This window comes from Lepisma saccharinum, chromosome 26 (assembly GCF_977018435.1).
Source record: "Lepisma saccharinum chromosome 26, izLepSacc3.1, whole genome shotgun sequence".
Classification (NCBI taxonomy): domain Eukaryota; kingdom Metazoa; phylum Arthropoda; class Insecta; order Zygentoma; family Lepismatidae; genus Lepisma; species Lepisma saccharinum.
This window is the reverse complement of record NC_139254.1, coordinates 13836725-13857041: the sequence shown is the minus strand read 5'-3', so window position 1 is coordinate 13857041 and position 20317 is coordinate 13836725. Positions and strand designations below refer to the sequence as shown.

At 39.3% G+C, this 20317-nt stretch overlaps 1 protein-coding gene across 4 annotated transcripts in view; it reads right to left on the bottom strand.

Moving 5' to 3' along the window:
* Ctl1 (choline transporter-like protein 1) overlaps nucleotides 1-20317 on the bottom strand; it is a 70543-nt gene that overhangs the window by 40716 nt on the left and 9510 nt on the right. For all 4 annotated transcript variants that reach the window (XM_083112338.1, XM_083112337.1, XM_083112335.1 and 1 more), the window contains exons 5-7: nucleotides 12194-12313; nucleotides 1707-1873; nucleotides 687-776 (exon numbers count right to left, since the gene is read on the bottom strand). In XM_083112338.1, coding sequence (XP_082968464.1) covers nucleotides 687-776; nucleotides 1707-1873; nucleotides 12194-12313 — 377 coding nt within the window. The remainder of the gene's footprint in view (nucleotides 1-686; nucleotides 777-1706; nucleotides 1874-12193; nucleotides 12314-20317) is intronic.

Sequence of the window (20317 nt, the reverse complement as noted above, 5' to 3'; positions counted from 1 at the left end):
TTCCAGTTTATTTTGCCTTTTTTCCCATTTTTAGTGCCTATTTTCCACATTATAAATGCCTTTTTGCCTGCCTATTTTAACGAAAATAAATGCCTGAACTTCCGGGCTCTAGTTATGACAAATTGACATAATTTTGAATCAAGTACAAAACATTTATAGAAATATCTGTTTGGTAAAATTATCAGTAATTTTAGTAATATGCCTACATCAACCAATAACAGAAGTACTCTACCGTTACATATGGTGCGACATGCCAAACCATCAAACGTTGCAATACTACCATGAAGTATTCAACATGCTCACTAAGTTTTTCAAAATACTAGAAGAATAATAAAATTATGAGAAAAAATTATACAAAAAAAACACAGACACATTAAAGTTGCAATAACAATAAGAGATGTCTAGTACGGGCCTCTGCAGTGAAGTGGTTAGCATAATGATCCATGAAGACATCGTGGGCTTCTCTGTTCAAACCCTTCAATTTTTTTCTGTTCACCATTCATCCTTATTGTTATGACTAGCACAAAGAAATAAAGAGCCAAAAAAATAATACTTTACAGTGAAAAATAGGTTGTTTAGTTGGCCCTAAAAATTATAAATGCTAACAATCTGTAAGTATAATAAAATAAACAAAAAATGCTCTTTTTCTTTCAAAATAATTAACTAATAATTAAAAAATCACTCACCAATTGCTGCTATGCTTGCTGTTAGCATAAAAACCCAAGATGCTACGGCTGCCAATATATGCAATAATAATATCATGACAAACGAAAGCACTGAAATTGAAAAAAATATATATACAAGTACATTAATATCACAATGACTTTGATTGTACATTTTTCAGTACGCAATGTACGAAAACTGTGAAATGTGGGAAAATTTTATAAGACACAACTTTCTTTGTACCCAGAAGATAAAACATATAAATGGGAAGGGGTTAAAAATCTGTGGATGTAAAACCGTGATTCTACTGTTTGTATGTAATTTATGATGAGGACTAATACGATTTTAAGTAGATATTGAGCAATACCATTGGTATCAGTATTGGGAATATTGGTTGGAATATATTCACAAATATCAGCTGATTCTTTTTCTGGAGTTTAGTTATGTCATGGGGTTTACAACAATGTCACATGACACTTTCAACGAATCTAAATATTGCAAAATTCAATGTTTACATTTATTTTCCACCAGTATAGTGTAAATATTTTTTTTTTTTTATTAAGCAACAGCAATTTTAATATTCCAGCAAAACTTTGCAGTGGAATACTTACAAATCAATATTTTGATCAATGTTTAATTGGCATCAGTTAGAATCAGTAAGAGTACTGGCATCAGTTTAAAATTGTTCAGACTTATTATAATTTTTACAATTTCAATACAACCATACATTAGCTAGAGATTAATTTTAGATTACATCATGAGTGTCCTTTTAATTTAGTGTATGTTTAGTATGTATATTTATACAGAAAGATGTTAAAAAATTCTACCATAACTTTATGGGCACAGTGTACAACAAAAAGATATCACTGTATTGGCTGATATGAAAGCAATCAAATAGCACTATATTCAGAATCAGTATGAACATCAAAAATAAAATACAGTGAAAATTTCCACTTATAAAAACAGGAAATTGCCAAAAAGAGGCTGAATTATTGAAAACTACATAACACTCTTGTGAATAATAAAATTCCATTAATGCTTACCAAATGCTACGATTGAGAGAGAAACTATTTCTTGCCATGTTGAATACAAATCACTCAGCACTTGCTCAACCACATCTAAATTATTTAAATAGCCATACACGTTAAATATAACATCCACAGTCAACTCTTTGACAGGTCGAGGAACGCATCTGTTCAGTATAGGAAAACTAAAAGGAAAAGAGTGAGTTTTGTGTAATTATACTGTACATTAACTAACTAACTAACTAACGAAAAAAAAGCAAAGTATATGATCTACAAGCATATTTCATTGTGTGACTGTCATGTACACTCATGAATTGTAAATATTTATTTCATTCCTATTGTATACTCCCTCTGTCCCATAATTATTATCCGGTACACCTTTGTTTGTTGTCTCATAATAATTGCCCGATATTCAAACTGTGACATTGGTGTATACAGAAGAAGAACATGAAACAAGGAAATGAGTCATACAACTTTACTACTCAAGAATCAGTACAAATTGTGCTTTCCATCTGCCTCTTCGTCTGTCATTTCTGTACTACCATTTTGGCATACCGGACTATAATTATGGGACAGAGGGAGTATATGTTTTTAACTGAACAGGGACTGTATCAATGTTAATGTCTTAAAGTTGTTGATTTCAATTCATTTTTGGTTGGTAGGATCATTGATTTCAAATAACATGTTGTGTTATAGAGATGTACTGAATTTCTAATGTACAGGGTCATTCAAAATGAATGGTGCAACTTTACAGTTATTATGACATTACTATTTATGATAGAAAATCAGACAATGCCTCAATACTAAGATAAACTCTGGAAGTTTTTGTCACTAAGTGGTAGTGATGGGTCGTTCGTGAACGAGTCGTTCAAAAGTAACGACTCTCTCTTGTGAGCGGTGAACGACTCGTTCACCAGAATTGAACGACACGTTCAAAGAGTCGTATGTGTGCCACGACTCCTCCGCCCGCCAAGCAACTATTATTCCATTATTCCCTCTCCTTTCCACGAATTTTGCAAGGAAGGCGCATGCGCAAGTGTATACTCGCCTGGCGGCCGGAATTTTTGAAAGAAAGCAAGTCGATTCTGCGGGCAGCAAAGGGGGACTGGAGAGGAGAGGGAGGGGGGTCCTCTCTGTTCCTTTTCCCTACCCCTAGTTGAGTAAAGCTGGCTGAAACGTGCCGTGTACGATGAGAGGGGAAGGAGCATGCTCGCGAGTCGACTCTTTCCTTCGTTCAAAGAGTCGTGGCACACTTTAGCGACTCTTTGAACGAAGGAAAGAGTCGACTCGCGAGCTCGCGACTCGCGAGTGTTGTTTGCAGAGAGAGAGCGCGCAACCTCAGCCCATGACGGGCAGCGAAGAACAGCCAACAAATTTGTGTTGTAGTTTCAAGTTCGGCCAAACCATTAGCGCTAAAATTACAAGAAATTAAATGTTAGTAAAAATATTAGGGGAGTCTTGTAAAAATTTTGGGAAGGTGTTAGGCACAGACCTCTTGATTACAATATTCCGATTAGCCTATGTTGAGTTGTTATTGTTTAAGTCCACTTTATGTGCAGATAGGATAGTCGGGACTGGACCTACAGTTTAAAGTGGGATCCGAACCTCCACTTTGTATTGAACACGGTACCCCTTGATTACCGGCGACGTTATCACTACGCCATCGGGGAGACCCGATTAGCCTATTGGAGCATAAAAGTGGACTTATAACAATTTTTGCCAAGCAGACCATTTTAATACATGACAGCGTTAACCACTATGCTATTAGGGTGAATCAGAAAAGGGGGGCAGTAATTTATAATTTGCAACACAAAATACTTAGTGTGGAAAGCGATTGTTACTTTTAATTATTTTCTAAAGCGCCGGCCTCCATGGTGGAGTGGTTAGTACACCTCATTACTCATCCTGATCTTCGCGATTACCCAAAAAAGTGACAGAAAAGCGAAGTAAAATAAACCAAATCAATCAACCAATCATTATTTTCTAAAGCAAGATCAAACACAATAAACGCCTTTTGTTTTCTGTTACTCCAAATCCAAAAATGACGTAATACAAGCAGCAAGCACAAGTTCAAATGATAAACCTTTAGTGAAAATAACAAACATGTTTTAAAACAAAAATTATAACTTACAATTTTTATATTCAGTTAAGAATTACCTAATAGAACAAAGCACATGATAATGAATTAATTATAAGTGGACTCGTGAAATGAAGGTCTTTTTATATTTGAATACTACATTATGTTCTGTTTTTCTGATTTTTTTAATAAAGAACCTGAGAGACAAACACACGCTCACACACGCAGTTATACACAATTTCTTATAATCCGATCTATAATGGATATTCAATTTGTTATAACATTAATTTAATATATTTTGTGTAATACAAGGAACAAATTTGAAATTATGCAGGGAACGGTGGGGATTTCCCCTCTAACGATCATATCATGCAATTTCCCAATACAATCGCTCTCTCTTTCTCTCTGTATGCATGTGTACATACATATACTTACATATTATACACGTGAGATTAGAAGATTAAAATTTAAATCACATTGGAATGATAACGTTATTAGAGACGAATCACAAATTTACACCAATAGAAAGACAGCATTATATACAAAATAAAAGTAAAACACAAATGAAAAGCAAAGATAAATATGAAAGTTCAGTGCGCAAAATCATTGCAAAACAAAAATGCAATCAATAAAATTAATATTGACAAAACTAACTCAAGTATTCTATAATGTATGCCAGCGTGGTTAGCACATCAAGGGTCTCGAGAAATATAGTTTAAGGGATGTAAGGGATGATCCTTCCACGTAGTACACCCAATTGTCAACCTCACTTCCACATAGTACACCCTGGACTGCATTTTGCAGACTAACGAGGCTCTGGCGTCTATACCTTCGGCCAGTATAATTTTCGTAGGAATGTGTATGTGTGTTGTCCTGTGTTTTGTCCTTATGTGTGCTGAGTGCCTTTACAGCCTCAGCTTTTAACCGGTCAGATTATTTTAATATTTTAGTTACTACAGGACATTACAGTTATGTTATGTTAGTTCTGGTAAGGGGCTGGATCCCGTATAAAGTGAAGGGTGCAAAATAGCCTAAGTGACGCACACAAAATTTTAAATTCATATTCAATCATAGCCTTTAGTATAAAACAGAGATGTGATGGGGAGGGCCGGTCCCCGTGGCGGAGTGGTTAGCACATCGCGGCACGAGGGCAGGGAGTCCTGAGGCCGATATTCGGTGGAAACACATAGCGGCTCGGGATACCACTTTTGCCCAGGCTTTGCTCTTCTGCCACTTTGGCTAATCGCGAACATGAAAATCAGTGATGATATAATGAAATTGATGAAGTGACACTCAATTCCGAGATTCCTCTTAGCGCACTTTTCTAACCACTCCTCCACAGAGGCGACTGAAATTGTTGGAAGTGAATCAGTTTCACAAGTAGCAGGACATTACAAAATCGCAATGAAAACAGGGCCAACCCTTCCAAAGTTGATGAGATGATGAGAGACACTCTGTGTAAAATGTACTGTCCGAGAATCTCGTCTCATTGGAGTAACGATACCGATTTATGCTTTGAAATCGATAAGCGAACAAGACCAGACAGGTGTTTTTAACTTGAAATCAAATCGCGAACAAGATATGCATTCTCATTCACGAGTTGAAACGATGTGCCAAGTCATCTTGTCTCACCACGATACTCGATCGAGTTGCTCTTCCGTTTCGTGCACATGTAAACCTTTTAATTTACACGTTCAATTTTATTTATCCAAGAAAACAAATCGGTTAACATGAGAATGAACAGAAGAAATAAGCTACTAGTTATTTTCCCATTAAGGAACAAACCAATTTTAAAATGCTATAATTTCTTATAAATTAGCATGGAGTAATTATATTTTATAATTTATTAATTCAATTTTAATATTTTAACTGCCTAACACGCTTTGTTGTATTTTATGCATCTTTTAAACCTAATTACTTAGTATTGACAGCGAGGATGAATGAATTTTACGTACAGATAAGCTAATCGGGACTGGATCTACAGTTTAAAGTGGGATCCACCAGGTATCGTTACAAGGCAACGACGGAGGATGTATGGTGATTTAGAGTAATTGACAAGAGGTTAAATACAGATTACCACTCATCTCTGGGCTGGGGTTCGAACCCGGAACTATCGGTGTAAATAGGCTTACTTTGAGGAGGGCGACACCACTTATCTGTCACTCCAAGATTATTTCAAGCTGGCCAACATAGAAACCAAGAAACAAAGAACATGCACCATGGAGTATGTTTTATTTATTTACGTAAATCCTTAAGGAAATCCTGGTAAGGAAATTGCTTCCTGTCTCGGATTCGATCCTCGGTGGAGGCACCTTGCCCAGTGATTTAGACCCCAGTTTAAAATGTAGCTTCAATCTCGATTAGACTATCTGAGCATAAAGTGAACTTTAAACATTGTCTGACAAAATCGTTTTCATATGACGTGAAATATTTCATTAACATTAACGTGTAAATATTTTACTAATGAAAACAGCATTAAAGAATAAATATAGAAGTTTAATCATAAATCTCATCGTACATGATACTGCAAAAAAGCTTTTATTGAATGACTGCAGAATTAGGAACAACTACGTAAGATGGACATGGGTCATGTTCACGAGTGATATAAACAGCTGTTGGCCATCTGCGGTGAGCCTACGTGTTAAGGTGTTTTACTAGTAGAAAGCAACATTAAAAAAAATACATACGTATAATTTGGCCCGCTTTATAGAAATTCGATCATACATTATGATATTGGCAGAAACATATATTGAATGACTGTAGAACAACAAAAAGCTATGGACATGGATATGGGATGGACATGGATAATGTTCAAGAGCGATATATATTTCTTAAACACAGCTGTTAGCCATCCGCGGAGAGCGAGCGGGTGGATCGTACTTTAAACTGTAGATCCAGTCTGCAGGCGAGACTGCCGCACCCGCGCCTTGTGTAAGAGAGCTCGCGACTCGCGAGCGAACGATGAGTGAGGAGAAGAGTCGCTAAGGTGAGCGAGTCGTTAAGGTGCTTAATGACTCTTCGTGCCGACTCGCGAGTCGTGAACGATGAGGGAGGAGAAGAGTCACTAAGGCAAGCGAGTCATTAAGGTGCTTAATGACTCTTCGTGCCGACTCGCGAGTCGTGAACGAATGATGGGGAAAGAGTCGTGGGACTGTGCTGTGACTCTTCGTGCTGTTTGGAGAGTCGTGAACGAGCGATGCTCGTGGAAATGCAAGCATGTGTCGCAGCGCAGATCTGGAGTGCATTTTGTTGCGATATTAAAACCAGTAATCGAATGCAAAAAAGGAAGAATATGTAATGCACGTTATTACTAATAAAAGGTTGATATAATTATATAGCATTTCTGTGTATGCTATCGTACTGCATAATTTGCATTATCCGCAGTATGAAATGTAAACTGAAACAAGATACAAATATAGAAAATCTAACTCATGAGACAGAGTAATGAAAACAAGTATGTGCAATAAATTTTGTTTGTGTGTGTGTGTTTACTGTTTACACATATATGTATATCCACACACATACAGAATCGTATTTGTATTTTTCTTATTTTATGCCGTTTTTCTTCAAATTTTAAGTAATCGCGACGATGAGGATGATGCGTGATGATATAGATGAAGGGACACTTGTAAAGAATATCCTTGCCCAGACCGGGACTAGAACCCGGGAACTTCTGTGGCAAGATCAAATGTCGATTACTTCAGAATCTTGGCCATCTAGTCGGCTACACGAACACATACATCCACAAAAATGCAATACAATTTATTAATCTTGAAGGACGTACGTTGTGTTCGTTTACTTAAATACAATCATCTGCTTCAACACCTCCTACCCCCTTCCCCCTCTTCAGGCATGTGTTTCGAGAAAAAGAAGCTTGGCGACTCTTTTGAACGACTCTTCTCAGTGAGCGAGCGCTCATGAGTCGACTCGCACAAATGAACGGCTTGAACCCATCACTACTAAGTGGGCTTATCCTGCTTTGCCGCTGTTCCACCAGGATCGCCAGTGTTGCAAAATGGCTAGTGACCAGTAGAAGGTGTATTGTATGTTGGAGCAATCAAGAACTGATTCACTCACAATGGTGCAGAGACATTTCCACATGGATTTTGGTAGTAGATTTGCCAAAGTTTCAATTGTGAATTGTTAGTGTCTTCGAAACCGTGACTTGCTGTCTCGGGCATCAAATACTTGATTATCGTTTGGATGTTTGCCGCATTACGCGTGGTTCCTACGCTGAATCTTTGTAATGTGAGTAAAACTTCCACAGTTTTTCTTCATTTTGATGCCTTGTCTGATTTTCTATCATAAATAGTAACATCATAATAACTGTGTAAAGTTGCACCATTCATTTTGAATTACTCTGTATTATTATCAAGTGAAATAATAGCTTCAAAAGTACAAACTATGTTCTTAATTTCTTACAACATAAATTTGCATATCATATGAACTCGAAACTCTGTGTAACTTACAGTTGCAAATTACATAATTAAAAATACATAAAAATAAAGGAAATTAGGCAAATAACACTTTTGTAGTCCAAATATCCTCGGAATTATGCCAAATTTTAATTTATTCTGTTCAATATAATTTAATTTATGAATACAGTGGAACCTCAATTATATGTTTCTCCAGGGAACTGACTAAAGATCTTATAAATTGGGAAATTGTATAATCAAGGAAAATTTTATAGAATTTTGCTTTGCTTTGAGCAGAAAAATCTAAGTATGAAGCAGAAAAATGCAAAATTCGGGAATTTATTTGTATTTTAAAGCAAAACTCTAGTAGGTTGACATGACATTGTTGAAATGTAATAGAATAATACTGCTTTGCAGACTGGCACAGGAAACTGTATGCTCAGAATATTTACCAACATATACTTAATATACCCGTAATATACACCTACATTATCTCTGAACCTAATTTGTTATTGCTATTAATTTTGATGTTCAGTCATGAATACATTTGAACTCCAATGCTTGATGCATTTCTGAAATATATAATCACATAATAAAAATTCATTTCCATATGAATTTATGAACTAAACTAAGCACCATGGTGCAACAGGCTTGCAAGGGTCAGGGTCTGCCAGAGCGGCTCTTTCATTGGGTGATGCATAGTCAGGGTACAAAGTCCCATCCCTACTGTCTTCTGGCATTTGAGACGGGAGCACACTACTTCTTATTTTCAAGTAGCTTTCCAATTGTCTTCATAATGCTGGGTCAATGCCCAAATTTTGGGGCTCCCACCGGGAATCGAACCAGGACCGCTCGTACCAAAGGTGAGAGTGCTAACCATTTGGCTATGACAAGGGCACCATATTTTGATTCAGGTGCATAACTCAGCAGAACAACCAGCTATAGCAGTGTACCTAGTGGATCTTGGCGTTACATGTGATATGGATGTATGAATTTGCATTTTTGTTATTTAGGGTCCTTTTTCTGCCACTTTTGACTAACTACGACCCTAAGAATGAGTGATGGTTAGATAAAATTGAAGGGACACTCACGAAGAACACCCATGCCCATGTCAAGACTCAAGTTGGGGAACTTCGATGGTGAGACTGAAAGTCGACCACGTAACATACTTGCCCACAAAGCTGGCTGCGATCTGAATGTATCAAATCAGATTCACAGATAATGGAAGTACAGTGGAATGCATAAGTATTACCATGCAAACTGTACACCACCATGTATATCTTCTGTGTTGTGTGCACTGAGAACTTCGAAAATTGAAACAAAATATCAAAAAAACAGATGACAACCTCTGCACCAGCATACGTAAGAACCCAGTCTCTAAAGTGTGTGGTATGCAAGACAAAAATGAATGAAGATAGTCATACCTCCTATTTTATTAGTGTAAGCTATTCACTCGAAGCTGTGTTACAGTTATTCACCAAAGTCTGGGAAAAACACAAAGCTGTTGTACCTTACAACATTAAGCATTTCTAAATTTTTAAAAGTGAGTTTGTTTCTTTTCGGAGATAAAATATCTTTATATAAGCTGAAGCTTCTCTCTACATCCACAGAAACAAGTGGGGCAAACTTAGTATTAACTTGGAATGGCAACTCTGTGGAAGTGGCAAATTCCACAACATCCGGATTCTTGTCAAGACTAGCCTCAAGTTTGTCTCTGGCAAAACCATCTAACTGCCCCCTCACAGTAGTAAAGATATCCCCTTGTTTTTCCTTTTCGACGCCTTGTTCTTCTAAGCTTTTGATGGCTGTCGACAGGTACTTGTAGGAATGTACACAAAATAGTTCTTTTTGCAAATCATCTATCTTGTCTGGGAGGAGAAGTTACTGTGCCTTGGAAATTGCACCTGCATCGGTTGAATCTAGGGAAAGCACAAACTCCTTAATTTTTTCAAAATTTTCCCACAGAAATGCAGCACACTCAATCCATGATCCCCAGCGAGTAATGATGGGGAAATGTGGCAGGGGCAGGCAGGTAGTTTCTCTGTAGGCAAGAATGCTACTCGGGATCTTAAGGAGTATTTTCTTCACATCAGATATGAAATCATTTACAACGTTGTATTCGTTCCTAATAGATTCAGAAACCCTGTGAAGGGCATGAGCCAAACAGGTTACATGCTTTAAATTAGGGAACAATGGCTTCAATTGGTTAAATGCCGAAAGCGTGTAGGGAGCCTGGTCAGTAAGTACAACAACAACTTTTTTTGAACTGAATTCCACCAAGCCACAGTTTTTGACAGAAATCCATAAATGATTGCATCACTGTACTGGCATTGGTTTTCTGCAACTCATACATGTTTAGTAACATGGGCTTAAATTCCTCACATGTCAGAGGAAAAGCCAAGATGTTCAAAACATATCGTTGCATTGAGTCTGTCGTCTCATCCAGAATGACACGTATATTGCAATCTGACCTTTCACCTTATTTTTATGAACAGTTTCTTCATACACAGGTTCAATATAGTTTTTCCTTAACGTACTCTCAGCGGGCACTGACAACCGATGGTTCACCTTGTTGAGTGGAATCCCCGCCTGTGTAAAAGATGCATACAAATCAACATTAAATTCCTTTAAATTTTGGTTCTTGGAAGAACACTGCTCAAATGCATTGTGTAAGAGAGGATACCGAGATTTACTTCCTTGCAGTTTCTTGTTCTTTTGATGCTTAGAGCTGGAAATATGTTGCTGGATGCGATCTCTCTGGTGTTTTTCATGTAATGTGATTCCCGTATCACAAACCGTGCATCGAATAACAGTTCCATTACTTTCTATGAACTCATGCTTAAATTCTTGAGCCAGACTGAGAAATCGGGATCTGGGCACTTTCGGCATGGTAAAGTACATGCACTAACAGGATCTAACAGAATGAAAAAGCTGGTAAGGAACTTACATCCACAAACAATATCTGTCCACTGCACACACATGAAATGTGAAACCCACCACTTCAGAAACACATTGTTACTTCACTGCTTCCAAGACCAAACTGCATTTCCTTCTTCCTTCTATCTTAAAAAAAAATAACGGCAATCTGGTGCATATCAGTAGCTGCCTTTCCATTGTTGATTTCAAATAGGCAACAATCAAGCACAGTTTAAATACATTCAATTTCAGTTAACGATGTGAAAACATCTTAAAAGAGAAAAGTGTCGCGAAAAAAGAAAATAAAAATTCAATGATTTGCTGAAGAAATATATTTAACATCACCAGTAAAAGGACACAAAAAGGGGAGGAAAAGCGATTAAGAACACGAAAAAGGGGGAAATAGATAAATGTCCCAGAAAAGGGAGGGAAGGGGAAAGGTTATCAAAAAAGGGGAAAAAAGGTGCTGGAAAATCAGCTCCATTCTCACGTTGAGGCAACATTTCACACACTGAGTCCTTCCAGAGAGGTCTCACTTTCACTATGAAAAAAAGGTGCGCACCTAAAAATCCTAACTCTGGTTATAAGCAATACTTGTGCATGGGAATAAGGCCAAGGGGGAGACCAAGATGTCGGTGGAGAGAGCAGATAGCGGAGAGTGTTAGGAGAAGAGGACAAGATTGGAACACCGTGGAAAGAGATGAGTGGTGGAAGACCAGGAAAAAATTGAGAGGCTTGACCTCTATGCCGATCCAGCCAGAGGCAGGAAACAGTAAAGGATGATAATGATGACTTGTGCATCACACTGTACTTGTTACGAATATACTCATTCAACAAAAACATTTTTTATTCCTTGACACATAATTACTCACAAATCAGTTTGACTATTAGCTATTGTCAGTGGTGTGCCCAAGGGGGGAGGGGTGGAATATAACCCCCTCTTGACCCAGTATTTCTTAAAAAAAAAAAAAAAGAATGTCTCAAAAGTAACGATGGCAAAATTACCACAGACTACTAAAAAAATAATATATTAAACCCCCACCCATTCAAAAATCCTGGGCATGCCACTGGCTATTGTTATATGTCAAATACATTACCTTTCGTGGACAGGCAAAGGTGGGCACGGTCCAAGTGGAGATAAAAGTCCAATATTAGAATTGGATCCATCAGGAGATTGGAACACTGGATCGCTCAGCATGGAGAAATTAAAGTCATACCTAGAGGGACAAGCAATGAAGTAATAACAAATCATGAAATACAAACAGTTCTTAACAATGGCACATTTACATACTAGGTGATTCATAATTCCCTCCGGGGTTTCGAACATTTATAGCACAATAACTATAACACATACTGCAAAAAATTATATATCAGTACATAAAGAATCTCTCCATGTTTGGTATGTACCTTACAGGTGATCGATATGTGCACCACTGGTAACATGGCAGACATCAATCCTGAAATCAAGTTCCAGCCACACACATCCCAACATACACAGTCCGTGTAGTGGGAAAGGTGACTGATTTTTTTGCCACCAGTGCCATTAAATTCTGTTTCAAATTGGGTAAAAGTGCAACAGAGACGTTTCAAATGATTCAAACTGTTAGTGAGGCATTGATCCGTAAGAATGTGTTTAAGTGGTATGCAAGATTTTGTGATGGTCGGGAGAGCATTGAAGACGATCCGCGACCAGGACCATCAGTGACTGTGCGAACTGACGAAAACGTCCAAAAAGTGGTGGAGATTGTACACAAGGATCGTTGTGCATCTGCAAGGCTCATCGAGGATCTCATTGGAATTCCGAAGTCCACAGTCCATGTCATTCTAACTGAAAATTTGGGCAAACGGAAGGTCTGTGCCCAGTTTGTGCCACACACACTCAGTGACGAACAAAAACATTGCAGAGTGGAACACTGCAAAGACATGAAACAAGCTGATGTATATCCAGGATTCATGTCAAGCATTGTAACAGGTGATGAAACATGGTGCTTTCAGTATGAACCACTCACAAAGTGCCAGAGCTTGGAATGGAAGGGTCCAGGCCCTCCAAAACCGAAGAAAGTGTGCATGCAGAAGAGCCGAATCAAAACTCTCCTCACTGTTTTCTTCGATTCCAAAAACATCATCCACAAGAATTCACTCCAGAGGGCCACACTGGACGCTGAGTATTACGTGGGTGTTTTGCATTGTCTGTTGGCCAGGATTAGTAGAGTTCGGCCTGAATATCGGGAACAAGGCTCATGGTCTCTGTTGCATGACAATGCACCAATGCACAAGAGCAAGTTGGTACGCAAGTTTTTGGCCAAAAAAGGGATAGTGGAGCTCGATCACCTGCCATATTCTCCAGATTTAGCTTCATGCAACTTCTGGCTATTTCCAAAACTGAAATTGTCGTTGAAAGGAAGGCATTTCGACATCATTACAGACAGAGGCGCCGACTTGTCAAAATTATTGGGGGGGCTCTGATCACTGAAATAAATTAATGAATGACTCACTCCCTCCCTTTTCTAAAAAAAAAAGTACGTCTTCGTATAGCAGTTTTTAAGCAGGTATTATATTCCTCATTCAAATGAAATGTAACATGAAAAACGTTTAGAAAATGTTTCAAAGACTGTCTGTCTGTCTTTTGTGTCTGCTCATTTGTTTTTTAGATAACAATTAACATTTTTATATAAAAGTAGGCTATGTATTTACATTAAGAGGCCAACATAACAGTTTTATGCCGGCCTCGGTAGCCGAGCGCGTTGGATGGTCGTCTCAACTCGCTTTGATCCGGAGGTCTCGGGTTCGAGTCCCGGCAAGGGCATGGGTGTGTTTTAATGTTCGCAACAGACCTGTAAAGAAAGGACATGTGACGGGTGCAAATAACCTTAGTGTTGACGTATCCATAAAAATAACGAATATTTACAATATTGAACAGTTTTATTTAATTATTTACATAAATGCTAACACAAATCGCAGGAAAATTAGTTTTACTTTTTTGTTCTTGCTACAATATTTTACTTTTTAAATTTAATTTTACAATAATAATAAACACATAGCACGCCGTGCATTTGCAATATTGCCTTTGATCATAGCCGTTCCTGCTTTCGCAATACAGACTTTTAATAAGCTTTCCTTGCGTACTTTACTGCAAGCCAGTGTTAAATAAACTCAAAGACTTTAGAATTATTTTCCCCTTATTCTTTGGACTAGAGGAAGAGATTTCGAGGATAACTAAATATCGTACAGATCAATATTGCCTGAAAGTCGTGTTTACGACCTCAAATTGTTCAGAATTCACTAAACAACATACTGGTATAATTGTCATATCACCTCGTTATTTTGAAACTCTTTTTAGTAAATATGTTAACAATACTCATAATTATATACTTAGTATATAGTAATAAGTCATGTGTTTTGCTGTCTCCAGTCATAGTCCCCCCTCCCCCACAAAGTTGATGGTTTAGCAGTCTCAGCCCCCCAAAGTTGATGGTCTAGAACATTTCAAATATGTATTTAAAGTTAAGTTCATGTTGCACAATTCAGAGTAAACTTTGCAAGAGAAGCAAAATAATACATTAGATCCTCTTAAGCAAAATTATTTGAGGGTCTCTGCCTCCAAATCATTAACATTGGGGGGGGGGGCCCTTGAGCCACCCCAAGCCCCATAGAGTCGGCACCTATGATTACAGACATCCAAAAGGCTTCGACCGCGATTTTAGAGGCAATTCCGAAACAGGAGTACCAAGACTGCTTCACAAAGTTCTGCAACCGCTTCAGTGCATGTATAGACTCACAAGGTGTCTATTTTGAATAAACGTTATTGTAAACTACCAGTCCACAACGTCTTATCTTTCATTTCTCATTAGTCACCTTTCCCACTGAACGAACTGTGTATCACGATCAATACCAGTGACTGCATGCGTGATCCTTTCTCACAGTTGTGCTGAATCTTGTGGCAAAGGGGACACAAACACATGATCTTTGATGTAACCATACGAAAATCGACTCACATTTAGTTAATTCTAAGATGCAGAATACTTTGTGATTGTACAATGTGATGTTTGCTTTATACTGCCACCTAGCGGTTAATGCAATTATGTGATGGGTAATATTACGAGTGCAAACTTGTAGAGATTCTTTATGTACTGATCAGGGGTGCCCACAGGGAGGGTTCATGATGTGCCTGAGTCATGGGAATTTATGAGGAGGACAAAATTTTATACCAATTCTACTTGGTGCGTACTGAAAGTCGTGATCAACTTTTTATTTCAGACGTAAATGTTCACGTAGAGCGATGCGCTGTATAAGACAGTTAGAACCATCTATTGTGACAACATACACTTGAAAGTGGGGTGATCGGCGCAGTACGTATGCGCATTAGCGAGTAGCGAGTAATGGCTCCGTTTGACACGTCGTTTCGCCAGCGTGCAGTAATTGAATTTCTGTTGAAGGAAGGTGCATCGGCATCAGATATCCACCGCCGATTGCAGGAAGTGAATGGTGATCAGTGTATGGCTGCCAGTAGCATCAGGCGATGGATAAAACATTTTAGAGGTGGAAACACAGACATCAGTAATCTCCCTCGCACAGGCCGCCCGAGAACTGCCTCGAACAACAGGAACGTGGCTCGCGTCCAGGAAATCATCCAGGGGAACAGGCGTGTTTCGGTTAGGGAACTTTCACACATTGTTGGAGTAGGGAACAGTGCTATCCAGGAGATGATTGGTGTACTGGGTTACCGGAAAGTGTGTTGCAGATGGGTGCCAAGGGATTTGAATGCGGCACAAAAACGAAACAGAAAAGATGTTTGCACGGAACTTTTGGCGCGGTACCGAGCAGAGGATGGAGGCGAGGGTTTCTTGAAGTGTTTGGTTACTGGAGACGAAACCATTTTCCACCTCTACGAGCCTGAGAGTAAACGTCAAAGCCTGGAGTGGCGACATCAAACATCACCAAGAAAGAAGAAACCGAGGACAATGTCATCAGCTGGCAAAGTAATGGGAACTGTCTTCTGGGATTCGGAGGGTGTTCTTCTCATGGACTTTCTCACTCCTGGGGAAACAATCAATGCATCTCACTACGTGCGCACTTTGAGAAAACTTCGTCGTGCTATTCGTGAAAAACGTCCTGGCAGGGATAGTGTTATCCTCCAACACGACAATGCCAAGCCGCACACAGCACAGCTAACGAGGGATGAAGTTGCCAGATTTGAGTGGGAACTCCTTCGACATACTCCCTACAGTCCAGATCTGGCTCCTTCTGACTTTCACTTGTTTTGTTTTCTGAAAGAACACATGCGGGAAAACAGATATGACACCAACAAGGAAGTGGAACTTTCCGTTAGGAGAATACTCAGACGTGTCCGAACGGAGTTCTACAACAGAGGAACGTTGGCAAAAATGTGTCGATTTAGATGGTGATTATGTTGAAGACTAATAAAGGTATGTACTTTAACAGGCATATATTAGATTCTTTTTTGTACAGTTTACTTCCTTCTTGTAACATGTTGATCACGACTTTCAGTACGCACGATATATATCTTCACACAAAAATGGGGGGGATTGTTTCGTTTCATTGACTTGTTATTGATTTTCAGTTATGGTGATTATGCAGTTTTCTACCTACCTGTGGGTGATCGCGGCGATAGGGTTGAAATAAAACACCACCTCTTATGCCTTTACAGAGGTTGTTTCCGACCTAAGGTGAGGAAATTGGACATCCTGTGCAGCACCACCAAGTGGGAAGAGAATGAAGCTGCCAGTTGTGTGGGCACCTTGGACCGTTGACTGTGCGTGACAGGTGTGGTCAGTGCGTATCGGAAAGAATGCCACCGAAAATCAGTGCATATTGGGAGGGATACATAACTACATTTTCTGACGTAAATTACGGTAATAGTGCCATTTTAAAACTGTGCAAGGAGCGTGGATTCAGTGTCCAAAAATGGCATATCATGGGTGTTGAAAGGAACAGGTAAGGTGAGGCATGGGATAATTTCTGTGGGGTAGAAACAAGCCAATCCCCGGCCTACCACTAGCCGCACACCAGCTACAATTCGGGAAGTCAGTGTGCTGGTCATCAGAGAGAATCCAGCCGCACAGAGAAGTATCGTGAACAGGCTACAAACATCACTGAAGACAGTGCACACCATCATTCACTGCGATTTGGGTTTGGAAAAGCGATGCAAGGGGCGTGTTCATAAGTTCTTGCAAAAACACATCCAGGAACGTCGCACCAACTGTCGAAAGCTTTATGGGCAGCACATATTCAGGTGAAAAGTGGAAGTTCGTTGTTACATTGGACGAGGCATATGTTTATCTTGATGACTGTCACAAGCCAAGCAATTTTTTATCGATCGACAGGTGTGAGGGACTTTCAAAGATGGTTCACTGAATGTAAGGAAAATTTGGCACAGGTTTCATGATCATTGCTGGGTACTCATACAATGGCAAGCTGACCATAGATTGTGTTGCCAAAAATACGAAGGTTAATTCTGATTATTATCAGGCTAATGTCCTGACACCCGTTTATCGCCATGACATTCCCCATCTCTACAGGAGGGACCAGAATCATGTGTGGGTGCATCAAGACAAGACATTAAGTCACACATCTCGCTCAACCTGCCTCTTCCTCCAACAAATGGCAGAAGAAACTGGAATTTGTGCCATTCCCTTCACAGACATTCCAGTGAAGTCACCTGATGCCTCACTGATGGACTTTTGCACCTTCGACCTACCGAAACGAGCCCTGTCTCACGGGAGACCCTGCACCATTGAAGGGCTATGGAGAGCCTGTCAGGAGGAGTAGTTGAGGCTGGACATGACTACACCTCGTGCCAGTCTCCTACAGTGGAAACTTTGTTGTCGGGCAATTGCCAAGATACAGACACACCAAATAGAGCACTCCCGTTGGTGGCGACATGGTTTCTCTTAAGGTAGGTACAGTTTGAAACTGTCACCATAGATCGGAAACAACCTCTGGAGCATTGGTTTGGGGGGAGGGGGGGGGGAGCATGCTGTTCACATTAATACAAGGTTAGTAAAGCAGACAAACTGCTACGAATAAGGTTCAGTATACTAACAATGGCAGTGAGCCTCAAATACCTAAAGTAAACATACTGGGTGGTCCAAAAGTCCCGGAATGGTCACATATCGTGAGAAATACACATCAAATCGGAAAATGAAAAAATACGTGTTTAATAAGTGAAAGAAAGCTATTCAATGATATCACAGTTGATTCCCCACCCCCACTCTATTGAAAGGTCTTGACGTGCAGATTCCGAATCTGCAATCGCTTTCACTTTAGCTCCCTTTGAAATTTTTTTGGGTTTTATGAAATTTTCACTTTTTTTTCCGAAAATTTAAAATCGCCATATCTCCATTCCTAATTGAGCTAGGAGGATGGTTGATAGCTCGTTGGACTCGGAATGAAGTCCTCTTTTCGATTCTACAATACAAAATAGGGGGTTCCATTTAAAATTTCACAGTTACCCCCCACCCCACCCCCAGGGGGTGGGGGTGGGGAATCAAGTGTGATATCATTGAATAGCTTTCTTTCACTTATTAAACATGTATTTTTTCGTTTTCCGATTCGATGTGTATTTCTCACAATATGTTACTGTTCCGGGACTTTTGGGCCACCCGGTATATTGCTTAAATCTGTCTGTATTATATTGTTCCGCAAACTTTGTCTGACCAAAATAATTTGAGTAAATAATTCGGCACAAAGGGGGGGAAGGCAATTGTTCTACCTTTTGGGGGGAGTGCATCATAGGCCTTGCAGGGGGTGGGCACCCCTGGTACTGATAAGCACCTTTTTCCTGTATGTATTACTTTAAACATTCTGCAAACGTAGTACCACAGTGTGAATCTCATCCTAACAGAAGTGTTGTGACTGTGACGTCAAGAAATCACCCACTGCATCCCTGTTGATAATAAACTATTTACCCAATAGGAAGAGGTCAGAGTGGCAAAACATGACTTCTGAATACAGTACTGTTAATTGTGTTCTAGTGGCACAGGGACAATTGTTATGCAAGAGATGGACATCATGTCTGTCCATCAATGTTGGCTCCTATTAAACTTGTCAGTTTATTATTTTGCCATGCAGCAAAGTACCAGCTGGAATTTGTGATTTCACTATGTCTGAGGAACGCAGCTGCATAACACAAGTAGAAGCACCTTTTAAGGATGGAGGGGTGGCTCTGGGAAGTAGGTAAAGGTAAAGTTTCCTGTGCACTTAGGGAATATATAGGGGAAAGGGGGGGGGTAGGGCCTCACACATTCTATCCATCACAGCTCCCCCTCTGGGAAGTACCTGGAGCAATCAGCAGAAGAGAATGTATTCCCAAGTGGACTGAATAATTCCATGATTTTTGGAACTAGGGACTCTGATTACAGTATTTCGATCTCTGCCGACAAGTCATTTATCCCCTACTCTCGCCTTCCCTTGCAATAAGAATATTTTGTGGTAAACTCTCAGATATAAAATTATTTATAGCAAGGTTTTTGCATTAGGGAGGTGAGGATAGCAAAATGAACTGACCGACTGAGGATTGAGTTTTGCGTGTGAACCCCCTTTTGGCGTGCGTCGTCACTGTCTCAGGGGGAAATTATGTGAACAATTTGCAAGTTTCACATAATACTCAGGGTATGAGAGTATCTGTTTATCCCATTCCAGAGATCAACATTTTATTTAAGTTCATTTGCATTTCAGCTTATAAGTTGATGAGGATGGGTGTTGACTGTTGACCCGACAATGTGAATGAATAGAAAAGCAAAAAAACATAAGTAAACACAATGCTACTATGGGATTCGAATGAGCCCCCCCCTCCCCCCCTCCCAGATATTTAAATGTGGTGTATATGGATGGTATATTGTGGCCAGCATATTGTTTTAACTTTTTAAGTGTGCTGGGATGAATAGCTGACATATTTTTCTTGTGAGCTTTATTATCTCCCTTCTACAAAATATTTCGTCGACTGGCAACTCCGAGTCATTCATCCACAAGAACATGCAGTTTTCGCGGACAGCAGACACTTGTTACCGACTTTTGGTTTATTCTGTCGTGTGAAATTTGCAGCGAGTGTTTGATTTAAAAACTGCACTATTACACAAAATAAACATATCCCTTCTAATAGCACATTAAATCGTTAGCAGAATATTAAGTTTGTTTCTGTATAAAGGAGTTCATTTTTGCTTCTCAAATATTTACAGCAGAATTAATCAATTTCCCGTGAA